This window comes from Egretta garzetta, unplaced genomic scaffold, assembly GCF_000687185.1.
Source record: "Egretta garzetta isolate BGI_Z169 unplaced genomic scaffold, ASM68718v1 scaffold287, whole genome shotgun sequence".
Classification (NCBI taxonomy): Eukaryota; Metazoa; Chordata; class Aves; order Pelecaniformes; family Ardeidae; genus Egretta; species Egretta garzetta.
In genome coordinates, this window is record NW_009260435.1 from 3,139,344 (window position 1) to 3,164,904 (window position 25,561).

At 40.2% G+C, this 25,561-nt stretch overlaps 1 protein-coding gene across 8 annotated transcripts in view; it reads left to right on the top strand.

Annotated features, from left to right (window-relative positions):
• PEAK1 (pseudopodium enriched atypical kinase 1) overlaps positions 1-25,561 on the top strand; it is an 80,613-nt gene that overhangs the window by 23,172 nt on the left and 31,880 nt on the right. For 5 of the 8 annotated variants that reach the window (XR_004842655.1, XM_009643929.2, XM_009643930.2 and 2 more), the window contains exon 3: positions 22,285-25,554. Coding sequence is in view for 7 of the 8 variants with exons in the window: in XM_009643929.2 (XP_009642224.1) it covers positions 22,397-25,554 (3,158 nt within the window). In the remaining variant the exon portion in view is untranslated. Of the gene's footprint in view, positions 1-2,376; positions 2,570-2,773; positions 2,927-12,654; positions 12,700-15,658; positions 15,741-15,990; positions 16,078-22,284; positions 25,555-25,561 lie in introns of those variants that run through there. The other 3 variants (XM_035899426.1, XM_035899424.1, XM_035899427.1) reach the window with 3 other exon arrangements.

Consider the following 25,561-nt stretch of genomic DNA (forward strand, 5'->3'; position numbering starts at 1 on the left):
CTGAAAGAGGATGTTAGGCAGCGTGCAAACATAATTGGGATTGTTTGTTTTTCAATACTGGATAAGAAGGTGTGAGGACAAATAAAATACAAAATGTAAAGGATCGCTATTCCAGATTCCTTAGATTCTTGCCTCCCCACCCAGATTTTTTAAGAACGCTGCAAGTATGCTACTGAGATGCATGGTGGTGTTCTTTATAGCTCTGCCCAAGATCTAACCATTACTGATTAGTCATGTTTCTCATTGCGCTGGGTCTTTACCAACAACTTCTGGGGTGTATTGCTGTTTTTACAAACATCTTTACCAGGCTAAAATAGTTCCAGTTTTTCACAGTAGATTTCTTGAGTTAGTAACTAGAAGAAAAAGTCGCAGGAGCTACCATTTGATAAAAACCAGTGACAAAATGTTTTCTCCTGATCAGTGCAGCACTAACTAGCTGTATAACCAGTCAGAGGGATTGAATCTGTCTAAAAAATGGTATTTTCAGGGAAAGGACTGCTGAAAATAGAATTGGGGAAGACGACTTTCTCTTGTTTGTACTGACTTCCTCTTTCAGGTTTGTTCTTTGCTGCAAGTACCATTCAGGTACCTATCAATTTAAAAATGTATTTCATTACAAGCAGAAGAAGTAGTGCGTTAGCAGTTTAGCCTTCCAAATATTTGACTTGTTGAGCCCTCTCTCTGCCATCCTCTTTTGTAATGGTTTCAGAGTATTGGCAGTCAAATCAGTATATTTGACTTTTGGTGTAGTACTATTTGGTTTCAGCATCCATATAAAGCTTACTTAGGAAGAAACACAGACCCCACAAATTTAAAGATGGCATACTGTGAGAAATAAATGTTTATTACTATAATGTTGCCTGTCGGAACATTTTTGGGTTCATTTTATTGCATCAGTGTATTCAAGTTTTGGGGCTTAGACTGGCTGAATGCACAGGTGTTAAAGGGACATTAAATTAATCAAAATGTATGAGTTTGCCTTTTTAATGGAAAACGCATTTCTTCTGCAGCTAAAGAAAGATAACATCAAGCTTGCTGAAGAAAAAATAATCCTTGCCTAACTGTATGCCTGTGTGTCACTGATTTTCAAGACTTGAGCTGATGATATCCATTAAGCTTGATTTCAGTGATGGATACAAAGATTAACCTTGAATATCTGAGTGGTAGTGACATACTTGAGTCTTGCATCAGTCAGTATTTGGTCAATTATCTAAGTATCACTGCAAAGAGAGCAGACTCCAGCTGGCTGTAATTAGGGCTGAATTGTTCCATGCCTTCAAGACAATTTTTACATTCATGGGATCTGCAGCTTTCTGTTGTCCTCATTTCCTGTAACATAAAAGTACTTGGATCGCAAAGAATTAAAGGGGGGCAAATGGTGGGAGAGGCTGTACGGGCAACTCTTGCTAACAATAGCTAATAACATCCTTAGAGGTCCAACTGAAATATGCGTTGTAAGTCTCAAAAAAACCCCAAAAACCCAAACACCAGGAGTCCTAGCCAAAAATAGTTATTTCAGTTGGTTAGAAGAAAAGGTGGATCTTTAGAAAGCACAGCGGGTTCTATAAAATCGGAAATCTGTGCTCTGTAAATCTGTGTCTTAATGAGAGACCACCAGCCTGTGTAGGAAGAAACTGGGATAGCAAATCAGGAGCGCATGTGACATAAAACAGTCAATGAAGATTCAATAATTCAGTAGCCATGAGATACAGCACTAAAAGTGTGATATATCACATCCAGTTTGTTGAAGTAAGTCTCCCTTTTTTTTGTCCTTATGCTGCTGAATTACTAGCACTGCAGTAGTGGCATTCACTTTTATGGATGTCCTAGCTTCAGGAAACACTCCTCATCTTGCTTTCTCCCTTCAGTGCTCCAGTCATCATAACCTGTGCAGCCTCTGTTGTTACCAGCCTTTATTTCAACTCACAATCAAGACTAGCAAGTTTGCAAATCATTACTGTCTTATGGGAAGAAATAGCCTTTTGTTTAGTTTGCATGTAAAATTATGCATTGGTATTTCAGCAGTATCCGATGTGGAAGGTATGTGCCAGGAACTGTGCAAAAAAAGGGCAATTCACATCATAATTTCAAGAGCATCTGCAAGTAGATTGTACCAGTCCATAGCCCCACGTGAAGTACACTCGTCTGTATCTTGAGAACAGGTAAAACAAGGTCAGCTCTCTTGTGATTTACCTGAGCTACTCTCAGTTCCCAAGGAAAACATTTGGCCCTAGGGAATCTGTTGGACAGAAGAATGGTGCTAACGTGCCTTCATAAAACTTGCTACTCTTCATCTGCCAAAATCCCTACTGACCACCACTTCTTGGGGTGCGGTGGAGCTACAACAGCTGCCTCACCGCTGCTCCTGGCCACACAGTGTCGTCCCCTCTCAGTCTGAGTGTTTCGTGCATAGTGCTTATCTTCATGAGCCCATTCAGCTTGCTGACCTGGCAGAAAACCACTCTTCCCCCCATCCGCACGTTTATTTGCTGCAGTTTGAAAGCTGAGCTGCTTCAGAGGTGTCAGAACAGCAGAGCCAGTATGAGAGGAATGGTGACGGTACATGAAGGTGAGCATCTTCAACTAATTTTAGTTTGCAAATGTCTTAGAAGCATAAGGACCCAAAGGAAGTTAACAAAACTAATAGTTGACAGAGAAAGATGTACAAGTTAAATTCCTCCTTTATTAAATGCAAATAAAATATTTTCCTAGGTAGTAATACTTGCATGTCTGTTCCTGATTACCTTCATATCTGTCTGCATTTTCTTTTCAGATTTACATCTATTCAGACAGGCATCTCCAGCAGTGGTTGTGCAGATATCTCCGAGCTGCATTTAGAAAATGTTTTTGCAGTGTGATCATTAAGTGTTCTGCATGTGAGCAATCATTCTTCAGTGCTGTGCCACTGTTCACGAGACAAACATAGGTAATTAGTGCAGAAGTGCACTTTTAGTCTTGCAAGTCTGAAGTGTAGAATATACCCACAAGAAAACAGATTTTATTTTGTGTGCTGAAATAAACTTTTTCAATTTTCTTTTGTGTACTTCATTACATTTTTAATAGGGAATTAATATATGTTTTGCTATTTAGACAAGAATGCTCCACTTGCTGAACTGCTGCTGTGAATGTTAATATTCTCTAAGCATAGAATTTAGAATCACAGATTCTGTGTATTGACTGAAAGTAAGTGTCTTAATCCTCAGTATCTAGATAATTTCCTAGAAAGTTTACTATGACAACTATGGAAAAACAACTGAACAGATAAGTAGCTGATACCCACATTTGTATGTACATAACTGTTTCAGCCCTAGCCATACGCTAGGAAATCACACCGTAGAATGGCTTTCACATGGTTTGATATGAGTTGAGTCAGTCTACTGAATTGATGACCTGTCCTCCCTGCGTTCTCACAGGCCCACCCTTCTCCTTCCCTTTAGCCTGGGCTAGCGCTTAGGCAAAGGAAAGGGAAGCAGGGGGAAATAATTAAATTCCTTCCCACCCCATGAGAGTTCCCTGTCTTCAGTTTTGGTGTCCAGCAGGGGCATTTGCTGCAGGGTCCCATAAGCACCAGTACTGGAGGCACAGCTGAGCAGTGGCTTGTAGCATTAAACACACAACCTACAGAACTAGGACAGGGTTTACAGTGTTTATAAACCACACAGCCACGGTCTCCATTTAGCATGCTTATATTTCAGTGGTTTTCAGCAATCTATAGACAGTACGTTTTCCAAACACATTAAAAGAGAATTTGATTGTCATGACAAAACATTAAAGGTACAACTTGCAAGAAAGTCCAGGAGCTCTTCAAAACTTCCTCAACTCTGCGTTAGGGTTCATGAGGTGATTAATCCTACGGTGATCCTGTGTTCCCAGCTGCCTCACCTCGTGCAGAAGTTTAAGCATGTATCATGCATTTTGTGTTACAAAGGGCTACGTAACTTCCAGCATGAGGGATAACATTTCATAATTGTTCGGAGTTGAACCTTGACTGCAATAACTGCTCACCCTCTTTCTGCAGCAGTGTGCCACAGAAGAAATGGCTTTTGTGTTGAAACATGATTGGAGTACACTGTAATGTTCAACGCATCATTTTAACGGTACTCTCAAAAAGCCTAGTATCTTGGTACATTATTACCTCAGACTCTGCAGTTGTTGTTTCTTATTTAAATGTCCTATCTCACTTGAGAGTTAATGTAATTAGAACCAGCCTGTGGAAAAATCTTTTTCTATTATGTCTTCGCTATTGTTCCAGTCAAGATGGTAAAGCAAATCAAATGGGATATAATGAAAATGATAAAACCATTTGCAAGAGGCAGTTTTCCTGAGGGAAGTAAAAGGCAGCACCACTTTTCATTTTGCTTTGTATTTCTAAGTATGGTTTGTGCCTGGAATAACTCTACTGAGACTTGTCCGATACACCTGAGAGCAGAGTCAGGTACATCTGACAGCAATCTGATTTGACTGATGCGAGAGGGAGCCTAAAGTGCCGTAGCAATAAGCCTCTTCCGCTATTAATGTTGCTTTACCACCCCGTTCAGCCAGCACTAGGTCTACTTGCCAGCTAAGGGATGTGTGAGGGACTTGGGTCTACGTTAATAAGCATCTCTGTAGATTTTCTTTTTTTTATTCCTCTCAATATAGCATCTTGAATGGGGACATATGTCCTGAGTGTGGTATCTGAAAAGATACTGCAAAGATACTCATACCCAAAGCTGTAGTGTAGCGTGTGTTTCTCAGACAAGAAGTGACGTTCCTGGTACAAAAGGGTAGGTAAAAGGATGTCAGAAGCAGTGTCGTTTGTCTTGGTCTGGCGTGGAGGCAGGATCACAGCAAGGCAGGAGGCCGAAGCTGGTCACTCACGGCTGTCTCTGCTTGCTGAGGAGTTCAGATGTTCTTACTCTACAACTTTTAGCTCTTGTATTAGGTTTATAATTCTGTATCAAAGCTGTTTTGCAGTATCTTTTCCCTTTTGTGCACAAGCCACTTGTGAACAGGCTTTTGTATTGTCAGCATGTATTACAGTAATCTGTATTAATTCACAGTAGTATTGATAAACTTTAAGTCAGAGAGGCTTAATCAAGAGGCTGCATGCCACAGAATGTAGTTAGAAATGCAGTGCTTTCGAAGGGTGATGGCAGGATTTTCAGTCTTGCTATTTTAGCTCACAACAGCCGTGTAGGGGTGGATTGAGTTTCCAAGTTGCACAGTGCCTCGCCATTGCAAAGCAGCCCTATCGATCTGGTGCTGTTAGGGTCATCTTTGGGGGGTTTTGAAAATGCAGAGAGGTACAGCCAGCTAAAGCCATCTTCATACAAATGTCAGAAGCAACAGATCAATCTTGTTTTTCAAAAGCTAATGATGTAGAAATTCAAATAATCAAAATTCAAATAATTCAATGATGAAAAAGCCATTAGTTTGGTACCTGCAAACTATTTTAAAACTTCAGGTGTAATAAAAAAAATTTACCTGAAGAAATTCTCTTTGTAAGTTTCTGGTTGTGGTGCTGTCTAATTTACAGAGCACTTGTGCACGAGTTTGTCTTTTCTGTTGCCTTGAACTCTTTGGAACTGAGGAAACAGTAATTTCTTCCTCTCCCCTTCCCCCCATTCCTTTTTTCTAAAGGATTATTAAATGCTTAGAGTACAAATGCTGCACATGAATATTTATAAGAACTTTTATAACATTTAGCAAGGCAGTGCTTTATTGCTGTCTCTTTCTGAATGCACATAATAAAGTATCCATAATTTTTTTGAAGCTGCACTTGCTCTTTATTCATTTGATCGCAGATCAGTAGGAACTGTAGGCTCCTCGGGGCTGTAGGGCTGCAGTTATCGGCGATGGCAAAATACCCAAGGTCATTGCTCTGTTTCCCTACTTTTCTCTTAAAATGCTTGTATTTAACATTTAATAAGAATGCAGTTTTCACGCATCATTTACATTTTAAGTTGCAGAAAATTGCTAGGTCAAAATGTGCTACCTGTACTGGAAAAATACCCTTTGGTCCTGGAAGAAACAGGGTTAAATATCTTCTGCTTGCAATACTAACACTGTTGAACAATTAAATGGCCCTGGGGCGCACTCCACTTGGAGGATCCTCCTGTTAACACAGAAAACGTTTTCGTCTCCACTTCTTCCTCTGCACATTGTCTCTGCACATTGTCTCTTGGTAGCAGCATGTCCTGTGAATACCTAATACTGTACAGAATGCCTCATGGTGTAATGCGCCCATTTCTAAAACCCAAATGGAAACCAGTAGCTGTTAATAGCAGTATTTATCCCCTTGACGTCCTTAAAGAATTTTGATCAGATTAAGCACATGAGCAGTCTAAGGAGAGGAGAAAGAAGACTTTAGAGATAGGCAAAAGGGAGGGGGGAATAGAGTTTGTTGGTTTATCAAAACTGAAGATCATTTTAGAACTGGGTTTGGAAGTTCCTTCCTCATAACATTACATCTAACTTTCCATCGTTCCTAAAGCCACGGTTGTGGGCAAAGCCATATCATCTCACGTGGCGTCAGCTACAACAGGTATCCAGAAGCACCTAGCGGGGCTTTAGCATGTCATTGCTAGCTATATTCTGATAGACTGGTTTCTGTAGAAATAGGTTTTAAACATTCAGTGGGTTTACATCTTTCACTGAGATAAGCTGGCTGTCAAAATTAATTTTTCCTGGGATTCATTACTTACAGGTTTGGGAGGTTTTTATCATATCTTTTCAGTTTTAAGTCCTCTTTTATCCAGCCACACTTATTTTAGCTTTCTGCCTGTGATGCGTACATCTTGTAGATCTCAGTGTGAAGATCTCAGAAGTACACCAACGTATTTCATACTTGTGAATTTCTTCCTTTGTGTGTGTGTGTGATTATAAATATGTGTAATATATACTTCTCTGCTACTACAGTATACAAACTACACAGGCATATTTTTAAAGGCAGCATTATTTATGTAACCTTAACTACTACTATACTTTACTTTCAGATAGTGATTTCAGTTTCTTTTCCAAATGTTTTGGGCACAGCAGTTTTTAGAATCACTTTCACGATTAGAAAAGGAGAACAGAAAGAGAACTGAATGTCGACAAGCAGTTTATGTTTCAATTAATGTTTTGTATACTTGCAGTATTACATTTATCCCCATATATTACAATAACAGTACTGAAGGAAAATAATACTCTCAGTTGTGCTTTAGTTCCATTAGCAAAACTCTTAAGCCAGCCACCTGATGTGTAACCTTCAAACACATAAGATTCTCAACTTGGTTACCTCTGCAAGGAAAGCATGTACTCACCTGAGATGTGATCGAGTATCTTTAGCAGCAGTAGTAATGCGGAATCTTGATGTAACCGTCCAATGTTTGCATCTGCAAGAAAACAGAGGTATTGGCCACATTGTTGTGGGATACCTTACCAAATCCATCCAAACAGCTTAAAAAAATTACAGTCTTTGGACAATGGTAACTGCAAGAGTTTTTGAATCACATTCTTCATGGGGAAGACTGAAATTGGACTTAAAAAAAGTTTGACAGCTTTTCCTAATTTCTTTCTTTACACTTTATTTTTAGAGTGTAAAAATAAAGTGTGCACCAGGAAATGAACAGGCATACCAAGCAGTAAGATTCCAGAGATCTTTTGAGGCTTTCATTTGTCTATGGATCCTGGCATATTAAAGGTTTACGGAGATTTAAGGCAGAATTTATTTTATTACTTTTACATAGCCTCAAACTAGTTCTTCCATCACACCCTATGAAATAAAAAACCCTCCTTCAAGTAGCAAACTTACTGCTAGAGCTTCATCTCTTAGAACTGGTTACTGCAGAACAGCTACGTTGCGAAAAGGGAATGCACGGGCAGCATGAGGAATTTGCTTTTTTCCTTCTTTAGCTCAGCACTGCAGACATTAAAGATGATGTTGCCTAATTTCAGCAAGCAGCCATCTCATTATCTCTGTGAAGTCTCTCTTCTGCTCTTTTCCAGTTCTTATTTCTCCAAGTTTTAGCATGTACTTAAAAGCGTACTGTGGCTGAAGAGTGAAAACTGAATTTTTCCAAATGCCGTTACTTGTAAAATGTAATACATCGCCCACACATCCCAAGGCAGTGATTGAAGATCTCGTCTAATTTGTCTTACTTGAGATTTAAGTGAAATCATCTGCTGAGTGTTTTGGACTATCTGTGTGCATTACGATTCATCCAGGCTTCTCTGAAAAGAAAAATGTGAAAATGTGGTTAATGTACCAGTCTTTTATGTCCAGAGAACAAATTTAACATAGGACATTAGAGATACAGGCCTATAGTCTGTCTTCTGACTACATGATGCTAATTAGCGTTATGAAGCCGTCCTTTAGCTAATCATGTTGAATTATATCAGGCTTGGAAGAATTCTCTGCTGGAACAGCAGTACAGTATGTTGATACTGAACCGCATTTGGCAAAACGCAGCGGGGCTGGCAGCAGAATCGCAGTCAGCCGGAGCGGAGCAGAAGCACCGCTGCAGTGGCACGGGTGTCACTGGCTGTGCACCTGCTTCCCCACGCCAGGTTGCATGAAGCTGCTCTTCATAACTGGTGCCTTCTGAGAAATGCTGTTAGCTTTTTTGTGTCTTTACTCTCTTCTCTTTGATCTCTTTTGTCCCTGCAATACCATGGGAAAGTAAAGAAATTATTTTGCTCTCTACAGAAAAAAGGAGAAAAAAATATGTAGCAAAAATGTTTATATTAATATATATTGAGAAATCTGCACAGTGCAGAGCAAATCTGCTTCAGTTTCTGAGCATGCTTGTATGAAGCCTCACAGGGGCCAAGTCCTATAACCCCATACAGACGTGATAAATATCCTACTATTGAATCTCATAACTTAATTTTTTATTTTTTTTTGTGTACTGCATTCTGGCATCCAAACATAGTTCTGCTGCCTTTATAGAGTTTGACATATTGCAGTTTCTATCAGAATGAAGGCTTTGAGATCACTGTTCACATACTTGGTTTTAACAAAAGGCTTTTTAAAACAGATGACTTAAAAAAGCTGACGCTTTTCTGAGTGATTGTTACATGAGAAATTGTTTGAGTAGGGGGTACTTAAAACAGCCATGGAAGGTGAAGTTCGTAGTGAATAATTTTCTGGTTATGCCAAAAAATATTTCTACAAATCTCTGTGGAAATCCAAAAAATTAAACCTTGAATCTTTATGCAAATTGCTCGGATTTTTTTTTCCTGTTGAATAACTGCCTGATGCTATTGCAAGCTAGAAGGTTTCCTTTTTAAAATAGCTTTAAAATAAAACACAGTCATTGTGTTTGCAAAACCATGTGTCTTCTCTTCTACATGCGCCTCTGTCTTCTTTCCAGATGCTGAATTCTAGTGAGCGATGAGTAGGTATCTCCGTATAACAAGTATACAAGAGGCTAAATTTTAAAGATAGTATGTTTTAATTTCATTTCATATTTTGCTATATTGTTATTAGAAACCAAACTGATAAAAATGCAGTATATACTGTGTGGATTAGGCCTTGGCTGTAGGTGATAGGTCTGAAACTTATTGTACGTAGGTGGTTGTTACCAGGTTGGCATGGGTTGCTATGTATTAATCTTTGTCCTAAAATGAGTCAAGGTTTTTTCTAGGAGTAGCTTGAAAGAAAATATACATAGGGAGAGCAGGAAATTTGAAAGCAGAGACACTCACTGATTACACTGAAAAAAGGCTTGAGCAAATAATTTGTATTTATCATGTGCAGTTGTAAACTGGGAATGAAGAGTTTAGACCAGGCTCGCTGACTCCACCAAGAGAAGCAAAGATCCTCAGAAGCTTGTGGAAGTCATGACCACCCGGTTAGCGTGAGTTCTGGATAACAGTCTGCACTTAAAAGGGCAGTGCCTGGACTCCACAGGCAGAGGAATCTATTTCCAGAGTAGGAAGGGTTTGTTTCCATTGTGTTTGTCACCAGTGTGAAGCTCCAGGGACGCTGTGGTGTCTTTCAGAGAGCAACAGTCCAAGGGTGCTAGTAACAATTCACAAAAGTCACTAGCGATTAAAGGTTTGAGCAGCTTATTTTACAGAGGAGACTTGAGAGGTCAATTTGCTCATTTTTTAATTAAAGGCAAAGTAGAACCAATAGTACTGCTTAAGTACGAGGCAAAAGAAATAAGTAACACTGTGTTACATAGCTGTTGCAGTTACCATTACAGTTCACCATTTAACTGACAGTTGGGATCCCATATACTGTTTATTTAACTGTAACATACACCACCATGTGTTATTAAGCCATGTTTGAGCCCATAACCTTGAAATCTGCTGTGCAGACTTTTTCTTTTCTGTATAAATTGCAAGATTAAGTACTACAGAGAGCATGTAGTCTCTGCTGTGGGCTGTTCTTGGGAGACCTGGCATATACACATCACCTTCTTGTGCAGAGTGTTGATGAAGCAGTATTGGGGAAGTGTGATTTAGATCCCTGAGCAATTTTCCTCATTTGATGGAGCATTTACATTGTCTCCTGACCTATTGATAGAGACTGAGCCCAGAACCTCAGCAGGGAGCAGTGGGAAGAGCATTGCTACTGCCTTGCAAGGTGATGCTGCTTACGTGGACGGGGGCGTAGTAGGTATTGGTCTCTCGGTTTCTCTTAGACTGGTTCTTAGTATTGTTAACAGTTTAGTTCAAAATAGTGTTGCATATGGCAGGAATAAAACCTCCCTCAAGACCCTCCAAGATGGCAGGTAATAGTAGCCTTTCCTGTTTTACTCAGGTTGGCAGTGACAGAATGTAATTGCCCTGGGCTTAGCATGGGCATTTCTGTGAAATCCATTCCTGCACAGTGGTGGACTCGTGGTAGCCCTCTGTGCTAATGAAGTATACTGAGGGAAAAACCTTGTTTGAAAGGTAAAGAATTCAGATGAGTGTGATTCTGCTTTTACCTTCGGGTCCCTGTAGATTAGTATTGAGTCATCTTACAAGACTAGAAAATTCACATTGTGTTTTTTCTGGATAGAAAAAGCTTTGCATTTTTAGGATTTTGTCAAGTATAAGTAGCAAAAATTGTTTGGCAATCAACTCCTTTAGGAAAACATTTATGTCTGTAAAGAACTAAAGAATGAATTGAAGAGTACCGTTTCAGAAAACAAAGGTTCATGTTGATTTTCTTTCTGTTTCCTTTGCTAGATCTTGTTTACAATGCTTCAGTTTTGTTTCATACTGTGTCCTGACCCACGAACGAGCACTGGCTAGGCTTCAAGTATGATCAGCAGCCTTTTAATTAGTACCTGAGCGCTCTGACAGCATGGCTGTTGTAGGTGGAAGGAACAGCTTTGCGGGCACCCTGGGCTTGCAGGAAGGCTGGGAGCGGCAGGGGGGTGCCAGCTCAGCTCTGGATGCTGCTCTTTGTGATAAGCCACCTCTGGTTTTTAAGTGGCTGGATGCAGCCAGATGCTCCTGCTGCCCACACAGCAGACTGGTTCTTAGGGTAGGCTTTGCCTGTGTTAAGTCAGCCTTCTCAGAAGCAGTAAGCGATTCCTTCTTTCCCTTTCCTTGTCTTACAGCATTAGGGTAAAGATCACAGTGGTGTACGTACTGGACAGGTTTAAACATCTATCTTTGACAACGAAGGGTATTTCTTCACTCAGGAAGTAAATTGAGCAAATTCCCTAGCTGCAAAAAACAGTCACTGAATGCAAAGATAAGAACTAACACAATTTCTATTACGCTTCCTTTCTGATTCTGTCCTTGATTGCATTTAATGATGCCTTCACTGCATAGCTCCTCCATGTATGGATTATTTTTAAGTATGGAATCAGATTTTGTGGACTAAAATAAATCACAGGTTTTTTGGCTCCCTTCCCCTCCCCCCCACCCTACATCATGTGTCTTTTTTGGTAGCCTAAAAAGATGATTACTGACTGCTAGATGCCCTGTGTTGGGCTGTTAGTCCTTTTAAATGAAGTAAGGTATTGATTTTCTTGGCTTTTGGGTCTGTTTCCACTGCTGTTATAAGCATACTAGGATTTTACACTTGGTGAATCATTTATAATGTAGGTAGTTGTATTTGATACCATTACAGTAAATCCACCTTGGTACCAAATGGTACAAAGCAGCAGAAGGCTGTGTATTAGCAGAAGCCTTGTTTTGACTGTACAGCTGAGTTCTCTGTGAGGACCTGTGCACACATGGTTATGGAGTAGTGTCTTTTCCTACCTCTGACTGATACTGCTTTAGCCAGGGGCGTTGGACTAGATGATCTCTGGAGGTCTTTCCAACCCCTGCGGTGCTGGGGTTCTGTGGTAACGCAGAGAGAAACTGCAGAGAACACAACTCTGGTGTCTGGGGGGGTGTTATGCTAAAAGACAGTGAGACACAACGCTTAATCGTCAAAATAAGTAAAAAAAGAACAATTATTGTTTATTATGAATGCTAAAAGCGTACAATTTTAGTATCTGCTAATTCCTTTTCTGAAAAACATTTCACCTATCATGGTGTTTTATATCCATAGTACCATTCTCTGCAGTGGTGGCTTTCCATTTTTATGGGGATGGATTCTAGGCACAACATAAGGAGTACCTAAGAGTATCTGCTGTAAAGCATCACTGTTGTTTCCTTTTTAACTTCAGCACTAGTAAACAATAATATCTTTTAACTTTTCTGACTTGCAGCTCATCGCTCGTTTCATTACAGTGGCTTATGACTGCAGATTAAAATTTCTTGCATTCATCATGCCTGGTAAAGTAGCTCATTGGGATGAAGAAATGACATACTAATTAGAAGAACAGCCTGAGTGAGAATAAGCTGCTTGAACTAGCTTTGATGGCCAAAAAATTACCTGTAGCTAGTTTCTCAAGATTATCAAAGAGATCCTCAAATTGGAATGTCTGCCTTTAATCGCAGATGCAAGGAACAAGGCAAAATGACTGCAGCAAGTGGAAGGCAGTGGGAGGAGATGGTTGCTGTGGAATAGGAAACTGAAGGAGTTTTTACAAGATTCAAGCCCTTTCCAGGCACTTGCTCCACTGAGTAGTGACTGAGATATCAGTATGTGACTTACTTTTGTTTATGTTTTCCACCATAAACTAGCAATGTATGTGTCTTCGAAAGCTAAATTGTTTTGGTTAGTTGTAGAGAAAAATCCCTTCTATATCATTCTTTTGTCATCTTATCCTGATTTTTCTATCTTGTAGTATGACAACATTCAAGCAGTGCTAATCCTTGGTAAGACTCCCATCTGGCTTCCTTACCTTTGTAATTACCACCATCTTACACATTGCTGTGGATTTGTGTGGATCATTGCAAGACATGTGGCCCCAGAAGTTTATAGCCTGAGGTCCCAGTTGCCCAATATCAAACATGATCGTGTAGTCATAAAAAGTAGAAATGAACATAAAGAATGTTTCCAGGGCTGAGATAGAAGCCTGGCACACGAGGGATAAAAGCGAGTGTGGGAGAAGTGAAAGGCCATACCCTGGGAGATAATGGGCTATTAGTATTATTTCACCATTTAGTTATTTTACTCTGTGAAACTAAAAACACTGAAAGTAAAGAGTAGGATCTGATAAAAAGGAAAAATCAGACTCAATTGTTATTAAAGAGATTAATTTTGAGAAGGGCCTTGCCAAAGGCAGGCTGCCATAGGTAAAATCCTAAACAAAGGGGATATGCCATACAGAGATGGGAAGGATATGTAGTGAGGGTTGGATGGGAGAGTACAGACCAGGAATGTTTACAGCAATGTCTTGTATTCTGTGGATCTGTGGTGCATGAGATCTGGTGGAGTGGGAGAACAGGATCTGCGAGTGTGAAGAGACTGACGACCAGTGCACGATATCATGTGAGGGCACCTTACACGCAGCGCCGCACCAGGAAGCGGACTGCAGTGACGTGGTGCGGGCTGTTGTCTGGCACCTGCGCTCCAGCAGCGGCCCTGTCCTTCACGCTGCCCAGACTTCCTAAGGGACAATAAAGGAATAATCTGCGAATGAGCCAATTTTCTTCTCAGCTCAAATAGTTAATGCTTTGCTCAAGCACTGAAATTGGAAGCTGTGGATTTACCACACATAACACAACTGTCGGTGTCTCATCCTGTGTGTGTCAAAGTCTAACTGTTTTCTGAATCCAGCTGACCTCTTGATCTCAGTCCAGCTTGTCTCGGGACCATTTTATATGGAATAATTTTCATTTGACTGGTTTAAATATGCTGCATTGGGTTTGCTGGTCTTTTTTTGAGACAGATGCTAAATGGAAACACCCAGTCTATTTTCTTTATGTGATGGATCATTTAATATAGTATTATTTTATTTGTCTCAATTCTGAACTAAACTATCCTAATCTTTTTGTTTCACTTAATATGGAAAGCTTTTCATCCCTTAAAATATTTTTGTGGTTGTTTTATGCTGCATTTCCTCCTGAGATGTCAGAAATGGAACTGAACACAATATTCAGTAAATCACGTCATTGATTTTCTTACACTGAAAGCATGTAATCTGCTGGTTGCCTTGCGTACTCTGTTGCACCATTTGCATGCCCTGCAGTTAGTAATTTGTGAGAACTTTTTACAAACTTTTAAATAAAATCATTACTTCTCTTTTGCCCATCATTTCATTGTTTGGGAGGAAGAAGATCAAGTTTCCTTCACAGAAGTCATGATAAACTGTCCCATGCATACTGCGCTTGCCATACTGGCTCTGATGTTAAAGGGACATGTAATTTCACGTGTAGCTCAGCCACCTGGTTCTCAAGTTTCTCCACAGTTCTTGGCTTTACACAGGCCAGCCCGACTGTGCTGTTGCTCTTAATTTATCAGGTATTTTTAATATCTCTTTTTTTTTTATACTGGCTGCTAGTATTTTATTTTCCAATGTGATTATCTCAAGTCCCTATTTAATAACTCATAAGGACCTTGGGGGGAGGTGGGGGGGTGTGAGCCTGATGGAGAGTGATCATGTGGCTTTTCTGCAATGTGTTTTATCTTCTGTATTGTAGCTGACCTCTTACACTGGCTGCAATCCAGTAATTCTCTCATGAGTTACCTGCTCCTGATACTACAGCGTTCTGCTTGTCTTTGGCTACTTTTTAGTAAGGTCCTTCATATCCTTTCTAATACTATTTTGTATTTTGCTGTCCGCGAGTTACTTTGCTAAACTGAAATTATCACAGTTTTGGCAATTGTGGGTTTTGCTGCATCAGGTGTTCAGCGTAAAGATGTTTGGAGCCAGAGGTTGCAGTAGTCCAAGGGAGAGAGCTTTAAGTTAATGGAAGCTGCAGAGCGGAGGGATTCAATAATACAGCGATAATATACGCTGTTTTCATTCTCAGGCTGTGCTCAGCAGAAGGATAACCACAACACTTTACTGGGGTTTGTAGCTGGAGAAGCAGTATCATGTTTTTCAGGTATTTCATTGTTGTTTATTGTGAAAACATTCTGGAGAGGTTTAGTAAAGGTTTGGTAAACTTTATTCTGAATGTTTTCATGTGCTTAAGCAAGGGGCAAACAAGATCAAAGGGCAGGATTTCAAGTGAGCCCGGGGAAGGTAAATCAAAGGTAATTAGATTGGTCAAGGTATAGTCATAGCAGCGTATTTTTAATGTGCTGTGAAGGGCTTAGTTCTCATAATTTTGCTTAAATACAGTTGGAACAAATTGCAGTGCACTGAAATTGAGGAACTTTTTTTAATTATCGTTATCACGTTTGTTCGTGTCAGCTGATGTGCCTACCCTTAATTTGCTGCTAGATGTTGGAATGTTGTACACAGCCCTTTTTAGGAAGCAAGGTAAATGTATTTGTAAGTCAGGCTTGTCTTAGTGGGGTTTTCCTTTAAAAAAGGAAGATACGAAAATAATTTTCTGGGCAAGTAAAAAGTATCCCTAAAGAATACACTGAGCACCATTGTCTGAATGATCATTGTAATGTGATCTCATATATATATGTCTGAATGGTCATTATAAATTTAAGTTTTACTAATGCCAAATGATTTTTTTTTTCCAAAAGGAAAAAAAAATATTTCTAATCTTTTTCTCCAGTTAAGAATCTCTTCTTATTACTGGAACTCAGAAGAGCTGGTACTCAAACGCACGCCTTGGCTAGTCTATTGGGCCTCAACACCAAATGTGAGAGCTTATCCTCGTTATTGTCTTCTGTGTTCTCAATGTGTTGATGCAGAATCTGATCAGTTCACCTGAGCAGATCCTGAGGATGTTTCTTGCCTTTTTCCTGCTCTGTGACATTATCTTGTTTGGGTTCAGTAAATTTTAAAGAAATGCCTGTTTTCTGCTGAAGCATTACCGATTGCCTAGCCCTAGGCAGGGTTTTGCTCCAGTTTGTTGGTTATTTCTATCATGTTTTATTCTTACAGGTTTTACGTAGAAAAAAAAAAACATTCAAGTGTTTCTTTCACTCACTTAATTTTATGAAATATTTATGTAATTTAAACTCTCTTTAAATGACAGAAAATACCATGTGGGAGGTTAAAAACAGAAATAGTTTAAAGTTGTTTTCCTGATTGTTTCATACTGTCTTGCAGCAAGGTTGCAACTAGGGGGTTCTTTTTTTCAATACTTCAGGCAGAAGTGATTGTCCTCTCCATCCATCACCCCCCTTGTATCTCTGCAGCACAGTACCATGGTACTAAGTGGCATCCTTTTTGTCTAGGTCATTGCCTCTCAGTAGCCGTTGCAGATGCACTGCATTTTCTGCAGAACTGTTATTTTATGGCCTTGGACAGTTACCAGGGCACTTGGTTTCTGACCAGAAGGACAAAAGAAAAAACTATTTGTAACAAGATAGAACTTTTCTTAACAGAGATGATAATGCCCAGCATTTATGGAAATTTCCATCCCTGCTACCTGCCATAGTCACAGTTCTGGCTTGTAACAACAATTTGGTGAATATTAATCCATGTTGGGAATAAAATTGTGGCGGTCCATAACTTTTTTCCCGGCATACCTCATGTAAAGTACATGCTGTGACTGAGCTGGGCTTCACACTTAAGAGGGTCTATTTTTTGATCTTTCATCTAATTGTGAGTCACTACAAAAATACATCTGTGAGAGTGCTGCTCACATTTTTTAATATTGATTCTTTAGCTTTTCTTTCCAAACTCTGCTGTGGTTCTATGTAGCATCTTTTTTTCTTCTTCTCTTTTTTTCCCCTTGATTTACATTTCATTAATATATGCTGCAAGTTTATTCAAAGCACAGTGCTCCTGGGTACTGAATGTAAACGAGTGTATTTCTCAACATGCCTTCAAATTGGGACCATGACTTCTCTCTGCATTCTATGTCATGTATCTAACAGATGTTGCAGTTACCTTCACTTGGGGTTTTGCTTTCCTTTGAAGTTGGACAAATGATGTAAAATTTAAGTAGAAAATTTTTTTTATGGCATGAAGGACAAAAAAACCCTAATTAGCACAAGTCACATTTGTTTGTGGTCCCAGTTACCTGTGCTAGATGGTTCAGTGGCCCTGAGTCAGAAAGTCTCAACACTCTCGGGGAGACAGAGCATTTCCGCAGCCCATTGTCACCCAAGCAGGGCAGTATGTGTGAAGTTGGAGCATTTTGGTTTTTCAAAAAAATCTCTTAAAATGTTTACAATTATATTAAAGTTCAAAGGAAACTGAAATCAGATACTGACAAAGAATAACCATCACTTTATTCTTGTTAGACTTATGCCATTGTTTATGATTATCAGTGACTGTCCAGAACCCTGTAAGTGGTTCAGACAAAACCACAAAGCCATAGTGGTTTTGTGGTGTTTGGGCAGTCCTACAGAGGAAGCCTAGGCTGGATTCCCCTTGCTGAATTTTTCAGTCTTGAGGATGATGTGCCTGCCAACGGTGCAAGGTTCGTGGGTTGTTCAATAGCCATTTATTGGACTGTTGTCTGATAAGAAGGCTGATTGATGCAATTTATTCTGCAGCATAAAAATCGCAGGCCTGTTTTCACAGATAGCAATGACTTATTCCTGGAGGATGACAAACAAAAGGAAATCTGTGCCAAGTATCTAGTGATCTAACGAAGAGACCAAAGAGCGATAGCGTTACAGATGATGAAATGCACACTTGTGCATATTGCTCAGTAATACAGCAGGCATTCATTTAAGGGGAGTTTTTGTGCAGCATGCAGCATTGAAAACACGTCCAATAGGTGCATTCATTTTAATATGCTCATTCATTGAGCAGGCCTGATTAATTAGTGCGTGTCACCATCTGGTACTTACTGAGACTATTCATTTTTAAAATGTTGAAATTGTAGGGAATGTTGCACACCAATTAAGTTCCTTTTAATTGGATTATGTTAGTATAAAGTATTACTGGAGAAGGCCTTCATTGTGATTCAGCCAGCATGCATCTAAGGGAGACCCGCCAGCCTGAAATTGCTTAGGACAAAGGGAAAATGCCTGAAATGCATGTTTATTCCTCTCTTTGTGCACTCGACAAAGATGATGTCCACAAATAAGAGCCACAAAAATACTTCTGCGTTTCTATGCAAAGGTTCGGTTTCCTGCCATGAGGCTCTCTCAGCTGATTGCTTCATCTCTGTACTGCAACTCTGAGTCTGTCATCTTCTCCCTCTGACCTGGAAAGTGAAATACGCTGGTGTGATTCTGTTTGTTTGATACCAACTTAACAGGGCCAGACCGAGCCCTCCCGCGTGCAGTTGTCTGTCTGCCAAAACGAAGAACATTAGTCTCATTTACACGCAGAGTGATTTGGCCTTTAAAGCTGATAAACTATCTGTGCTGACTCAACCGTTTAGTGAATGAAGTACCACGATCCACTGGCTGCAGCACCACATTAGGAGCAGAACTTGTCTGTACTTGTTCCTGTCACTGTGACTCATTTGGTGAATTTTAGTTACTTAGCGTCATTGCACTGCAGTGTTTCCATGTATAAATTGTGAATAGTTGTGTTTATCAAGTTACATAAAGGTTTTGAGATACAGGGATGAAATGGACAATGTTGATATTACGTATTTACTGTTAACACTTTCTTTAGAAGCCCAATGCTGGTTTGTATTATTTAATATCTTTAGGATGTTATTGCCTTGATTTTGCGGAGACTGAATATCTTCAAGTAAGCTCTGTCACCTGAACTACTCATTTCAGAAGAGCCAGGAGCTCCGCAGGGTACACGTTCCTGTTCCTTAGCAGTTAAATGGGCTGTCGTGGAAGCAGGGGGAGTTAAGGAAGCAAAGATACTTGATCATTATAGCAGCTTAAGAGGTCTGGTGTGAGACTGCCTGGATCTCTTGTTGCCCTTCTTTGTTTTGAAGAGTGGGGTACGAAAGTAGACATGAACACTGGCTGGGTATTTTTTTCTTGTTGTATTTGTGTGCATTTTCATTACCTTCAGCGGACTCTGCTGCCCCCTGCCAAGTTGCTGCTGCTGTTTAACAGCAATGGAAGCAGTAGCCTGAACACATGAAGAACGTTTTACATTTTTTCACACTGAAAGATTTCATTTCTGTTATCACTCATAATCACTCTCACTATATTTATCACTCATAATAGGGAATCTGTAGTTGAAACAGTAAATTAAATTTTCTTTAAAGGGAAATGAAAGCATCTGAAAAATCACTTTTAGTTGTACAGCAATGAAGAAACTACTGAATTTTTGTTAGAATGCAATTACTTGTTTAGACATATAAAGGTCACTATGAATTTAATTTCAAATAGCATAGGAGTGCTAAGTACAGAAGTAGCACAATGTTGGAAGTCTTTTGTTTGGTTTAAACATACATTTCCTCTGGTTTGAAGGTGCGTATTTCCTCTTTGTTACAGCTGCAGGCAGTGTCAAAGCATACTACAGGAACTGCTCCTCCCACAGGTGCCAAAGCCAGTTGAAACCTGGATGTAGTTTATGAACCTGGGAAGTCAGCAGCTCTTGTCTGTTCCACAGACTGTGTTAAAAATCACATTAAGAGAGCGTGGTTGTGTTTAAAACTATTTCCATTAGGTATTGAAGTGCAAGAGATCTAAAATATCTATAAATTTCTGAGGTATTTTCTGTGTATGGGTTACATGTCTGCATTTACAGGGACACCTCAACATGTATTTTATTTTTAAGCCAGACTGCTGCAGGCAGTACTCCTGGGACATAGAATGGATGTTTGCACAAGAGCTATGACCATGCCGTTGCTTTTACTCTGATTGGAGTGTTGTGTTGTGGTTCTGCTGTTTCCTGTAGTTTGTGTTTGTATGTTGAGTGTAGCAGTCATTCGGGTTAGAGGAAAACTGGTTGTTATCTGTGTATGTGAGCAAATGAGAGCAAGTACAGCCAGTGGTAAAACACAACAGTGTACTCAGAGGAAGGTGTGCAATAGAGTGCTTTCTCATTTCTACCCCAGCATTATTAGCAGAAAACGCTTAGCCTGGAACACCATAAACCTGCCTGATTTGTGATAGGGTTCTTGAGCAAGTGCAGTTTGTGCAATTTCAGAGAAATAATACCACCCAGTTAAATCTTAAAAACCTCAATGTATGCACTAACCCTTTTGTTTAAATTGTTTGTTCAGAGGTTTTATGTAATGGAGAAATATATTTTCCAAGAAAACATTTGGTTCAGATTCCCATTAGTGTAACTTTACTCCCTTTATTTGTTAAATACATGAAAGGAAGGAGCTAACCAGGGTATAATAATTCTACTATGTGCGCGCTCACTTGGTCTCTGATTTTAGGAGACTTATTTCTTAATACAATTTTTCTGCTTACAATATATGGACTTGCAAAGTGTTGAGGCAACAAAACTTGGCAGAGATCAAAAAAATAGAAAGGCGTTTTGCTCTGTATATGTAAAACAAAGGCTGAAAGTTTGGGCAGATCTCTGTCTGGCAGACTTTCTATCTCTTAGGTCATACAGAGAAAGCTTTTGGCACCGATTTTTTGGCACAAAGCTTTGTCTGGAAACATATTTAGTCAGCATATGAAATATGATAGCCCTGGTACCACGAATGTGTCTGAAGATACTCTAATAGAGTTAGACTTCAGCCCCATCTGGTGTTGGAAGAGCAATCGAGTTTTCCAGCGTAGGACAGCCCTTTGCCAAAACACAGAGCAGTACGTGAGGAGACTGACAAATTCATACAAGTGTCAGTTTTACTAATGCCTTCTGTTGTTTGCTACACTGATGAAAACCAGTTGCGCCCGTGGTGAATTCCAGCATAGCCATCCTGCTGCTGAGTTACTAACCACAGGCTCTATGGAGAGCTGTCTTTAACTGAATGGGTTTATTAGTACCCTTACAGTGTACATACACAATCAGCACATATTAATTTCACCCAAAGCCTCCAAGAATATAAAATTAGTGATTTTCAATGCCTGTGTTAACAGAAATAGTGGTGGGCATACAGCTTCTTTTACCAGTAAAATGCCTCCAATAATTTGAGTTATGCAACAGTGACGAAGAGACCAGACTTGTGGCTTAAAATGTTCATGCGGCTCTCAAGCCCTGGATACTCCAATGACTATAAGGCATAGCAGATTCATGTTTGATTTTTACTTAAGGCTCATCATTTCAGGAAATAAAAAGGCTCACTTTGAAAGAGATTTTCAATTCTTTTTCAACTGTTGGGAGGGGTAGAAAAGCTACATGTGAAACAAATCAGGGACTAAAAATCCATAGCTTTGTTTTGAGGAAATAAGAATAGTTTAGTGCTGCAATTGTAAGCTAAAGGAGAAGAAACAGGGACTTTCTAGAAAGGCTTCCCCAGCATTTCTATCTGACTTTTCCAGGATTGCAGTCCAGCCCATCCCTTCAAACAAAATACCTGTCCAGTTATAATTTGACTCTGATGAAAAAAGTGCTAAAATGGCGGGGTTTGGAATTGCTTGAACATATTTTGTCCCTTAAGTTGAGCTCATTCACATTCGAAGCTTAAACAAATTATCTCAATTGCATTTCAGAAAGTAAACATACTCTTACTTTCCTGACTCACGTTTAAGCAGTTGTGTTGAAAGCAGTGTGTGCTAATCTTTGGGTTTTAGCCTTTTCCTAGCAGTTGTTTTATTGGGCAAAATTAAAGGTCAATGGTCCTGAACTAGTCAAGAGAATTAGTCTATTCTCAGTCATCACCACTGCTTTCAGTAATATAGGGCTTAGCTGCCGAAGTTTTAATTCTTTATGTATGAGAAGAATGATATTTGCAACTTTTTTTTTGCATTTCAGTTACACAGTTTTGTAAATTTACGTAAAAAGAGCTAAGACATCAGCAAAAGGCTACTTGCTTACTCAGTGTCATTCCTAGCGTAGAAAATCGAAGTATAATGATCAACCTGTTTTCTCCCCATTCTTATCCTCATTCTCTTTTGCATTTCAGAATGTTCACTGCTCAAAACACTAGCCATACTAAGTGAACAGAGTGGAAACATATGGATGAAATTCTTACCATGCACTGAACAGCACGGCATCAAGTGCAAAGCTCTGGGAAGATGTCTGCTTGCAACACTTTCACTGAACACGTCTGGAAACCTGGTGAATGTAAGAACTGCTTCAAGCCCAAAAGCTTGCATCAGTTACCCTCAGTATCTGAAAAAAAAACCCTCTCACATGGAAATCTGAAAACCAATGCAAACCAAAGTAACAGCCATCGTGGGAGAAATACAGGAAATTTCCGACCACCTGTGGCAAAGAAACCCACTATAGCTGTGAAACCCACCATGATGGTGGTAGATGGGCAGGGTGTATGTGGCGAAATCAGCACACCAGACCATTGTGAGAATAAATCAGTGCCTGCAGGTTGGAACCGAAACAAAGCTGTCTTGAACAAAAAACCACTGAACAATAATAACGAAGATGAAATTGAAGGCTACAGCCATGTTCATAGGCCTTACGGCAACAGTGATGGTGTAGGTAAGATACCAAGTAACAATAATAATGGACTGACAGAAGTTTTGAAGGAGATTGCGGGTTTGGATACCACACCTCAGCTAACTGGAAATGAAACAAACTCAAGAGAAACCTTCTTGGGAAGAATCAATAATTGTTATAAAAGATCATTAGAAAGAAAGATCCCTCCGAGCTGCATGATGGGTGGAATGAAGGATTCACAGGGTAAGCATGTTATTCTGAGTGGAAGCACTGAAGTCATAAGTAATGAAGGTGGACGTTTCTGTTATCCGGAGTTCTCTAGCGGAGACGAAAGTGAGGATGACACGTTTTTTGGCAGCATGCAAGAAGAGCATGAGAGCTGGGATGAAAGTGATGAAGAATTGCTAGCGATGGAAATTCGTATGAGGGGCCAACCTCGCTTTGCTAATTTTAGAGCTAACACCCTATCTCCTGTTCAGTTCTGTGTTGACAAAAAGTGGAATACCGTGCCCCTTAGGAACAAGTCTCTCCAGCGGATCTGTGCAGTAGATTATGACGACAGTTATGATGAAATTTTGAATGGTTATGGGGAAGAGACCGTGATTCTTTATGGGCAAGAGAGCATGCAGAGCATGGTGTCTTCTGATTCCACATCTCCTGATTCTTCTTTGACAGAAGAGTCTCGTTCTGGAACAACCAGCAGTTCTTCACAGAAGCTCTGTAATGGAGGGTTATCCCCTAGTACTCCTCAGGACCTCAAATTGATTGAACCAGAATATGAAAGTCTTTGTGATAATCAGCAAGTGAAAGATGTGTCAAAAGCTCCCAGAAATGCTCCGAAAAGTCTAGAAACTCACAAGGCAGTCCTTGCACTTCGACTGGAAGAGAAGGATGGCAAAATCGCTGTGCAGACTGATAAGCAAGAGAATAAAAGTTCTTCAGATGTTGCTAGTCAAGCTGTAACTATAAATTTGGTTCCTGTGGAAGAGCAAGCTAAGCCTTACAGGGTGGTGAATATGGAACAACCAGTTTGCAAGCCATATACCATAGTAGATGTATCAGGTGCCATGACCAATGAATGTAAGGAGAATCAGACTGAAACCTCAGAAATCAAAAATACATCATCTAACCCAAGCTCACCAGGAACTCCAGGCACACCTACTACATCCTCTGCAGCATCACCTGTACGAGTAAATACCAATCTGAAAAAATCCAGTGCAATCAGATATCAAGAAGTGTGGACTTCTAGTACTAGTCCAAGACAGAAGATACCCAAGGTGGAGTTAATTGCTAACAGCTCAGGACCTTCTGTTCCTCTCAGGAAAACAAGCCACAAGTCAGCTCCTACTTCACCTACAGCTACAAATATTTCCTCAAAAACCATCCCAGTTAAGTCTCCCAATTTATCTGAGATAAAATTCAACAGCTACAATAATGCTGGCATGCCACCTTTTCCTATTATCATTCATGATGAGCCCACTTATGCCAAGAGTTCCAAAAATGCTATTAAAGTTCCTATTGTAATCAATCCAAATGCGTATGATAACCTTGCTATCTACAAAAGTTTTCTAGGGACCAGCGGAGAGCTATCCATCAAAGATAAAACTACTAGTGTAATAAGCCACACATATGAAGAAATAGAAACAGAAAGCAAAATGACTGAAGCCGTAGGAAGTAATCCCACTGAATTTTCCCCGGCGAAGGGGGTGACTAATAGTTCTGAATGCAGGCTGGGTTCTGTGGCTCAAAAGGTCCAAGAGTTTAATAGCTGTCTCAGTAAAAGTCAGATATCACCACAGAGAAGTCATAGTTCTGACCACAGCTCCCCATCAAGAGTTCAAAAGACAACACAAGAGCCTGCAGCAAAAATAGACGTAACACCAGAGGCTTCTGTTGGCAGCGGCAGAGAGAATGCAAGCACAGTGCTTTCACAGATTGTGGCTTCTATCCAGCCTCCACAGTCTCCTCCAGAAACGCCTCAGTCTGGACCCAAGTCTTGTAGCGTGGAAGAACTGTATTCCTTGCCCCCTGATGCAGATGCTACTAAAAACACCCTGGTACGACCCAAATCTCTGTTTACATCACAGTCTGAAATAGAGTCATCCAAGGCGGTGGAAAACACTGCCATTAAAACGCAGAAAGAGTCACTTTCACAGCCAGTTGCCATTCACTCTCCAAAGCTGGTGAGAGCTACCCCAAATACCACAAGTCCCAAAACAGAGCAAGCACCGCCGTTTCCTCCTCCACGGTCCACTTCTTCACCCTATCATGCAAGTAACTTGTTGCAAAGACATTTCAGCAACTGGACCAAACCAAACAGTCCTACCAGGTCGACAGAGGCTGAGTCAATCCTTCATTCAGAGGGTCGCCGAGCTGCTGATGCAAAACCCAAACGCTGGATATCGTTTAAGAGCTTCTTCCGCCGCAGGAAAACTGACGATGAGGAAGACAAAGAGAAAGAAAGAGAGAAAGGAAAATTGGTGGGTCTTGATGGAACTGTTATACATATGCTCCCCCCTCCTCCAGTTCAACGTCATCACTGGTTCAGTGAGGCAAAGTCAGACTCCAGTGAGAAGCCGTCGATTGTTTTCATGTATAGATGTGAACCGGCGCAAGCGGAACCAAAGGCTGACCATCAGACCAAGAGTGGAGCAGAGTCTGCTATCGCAGGTGCTCTGGCAAAAGACAAAGGAGAAACCCAGGAAAAGTCTCCAGAGAGCTCTGAACAGAAAATAGCAAGCCACTCATCACCACCCCTGATTCCCAAGAAAATCCCCAGGTAATCT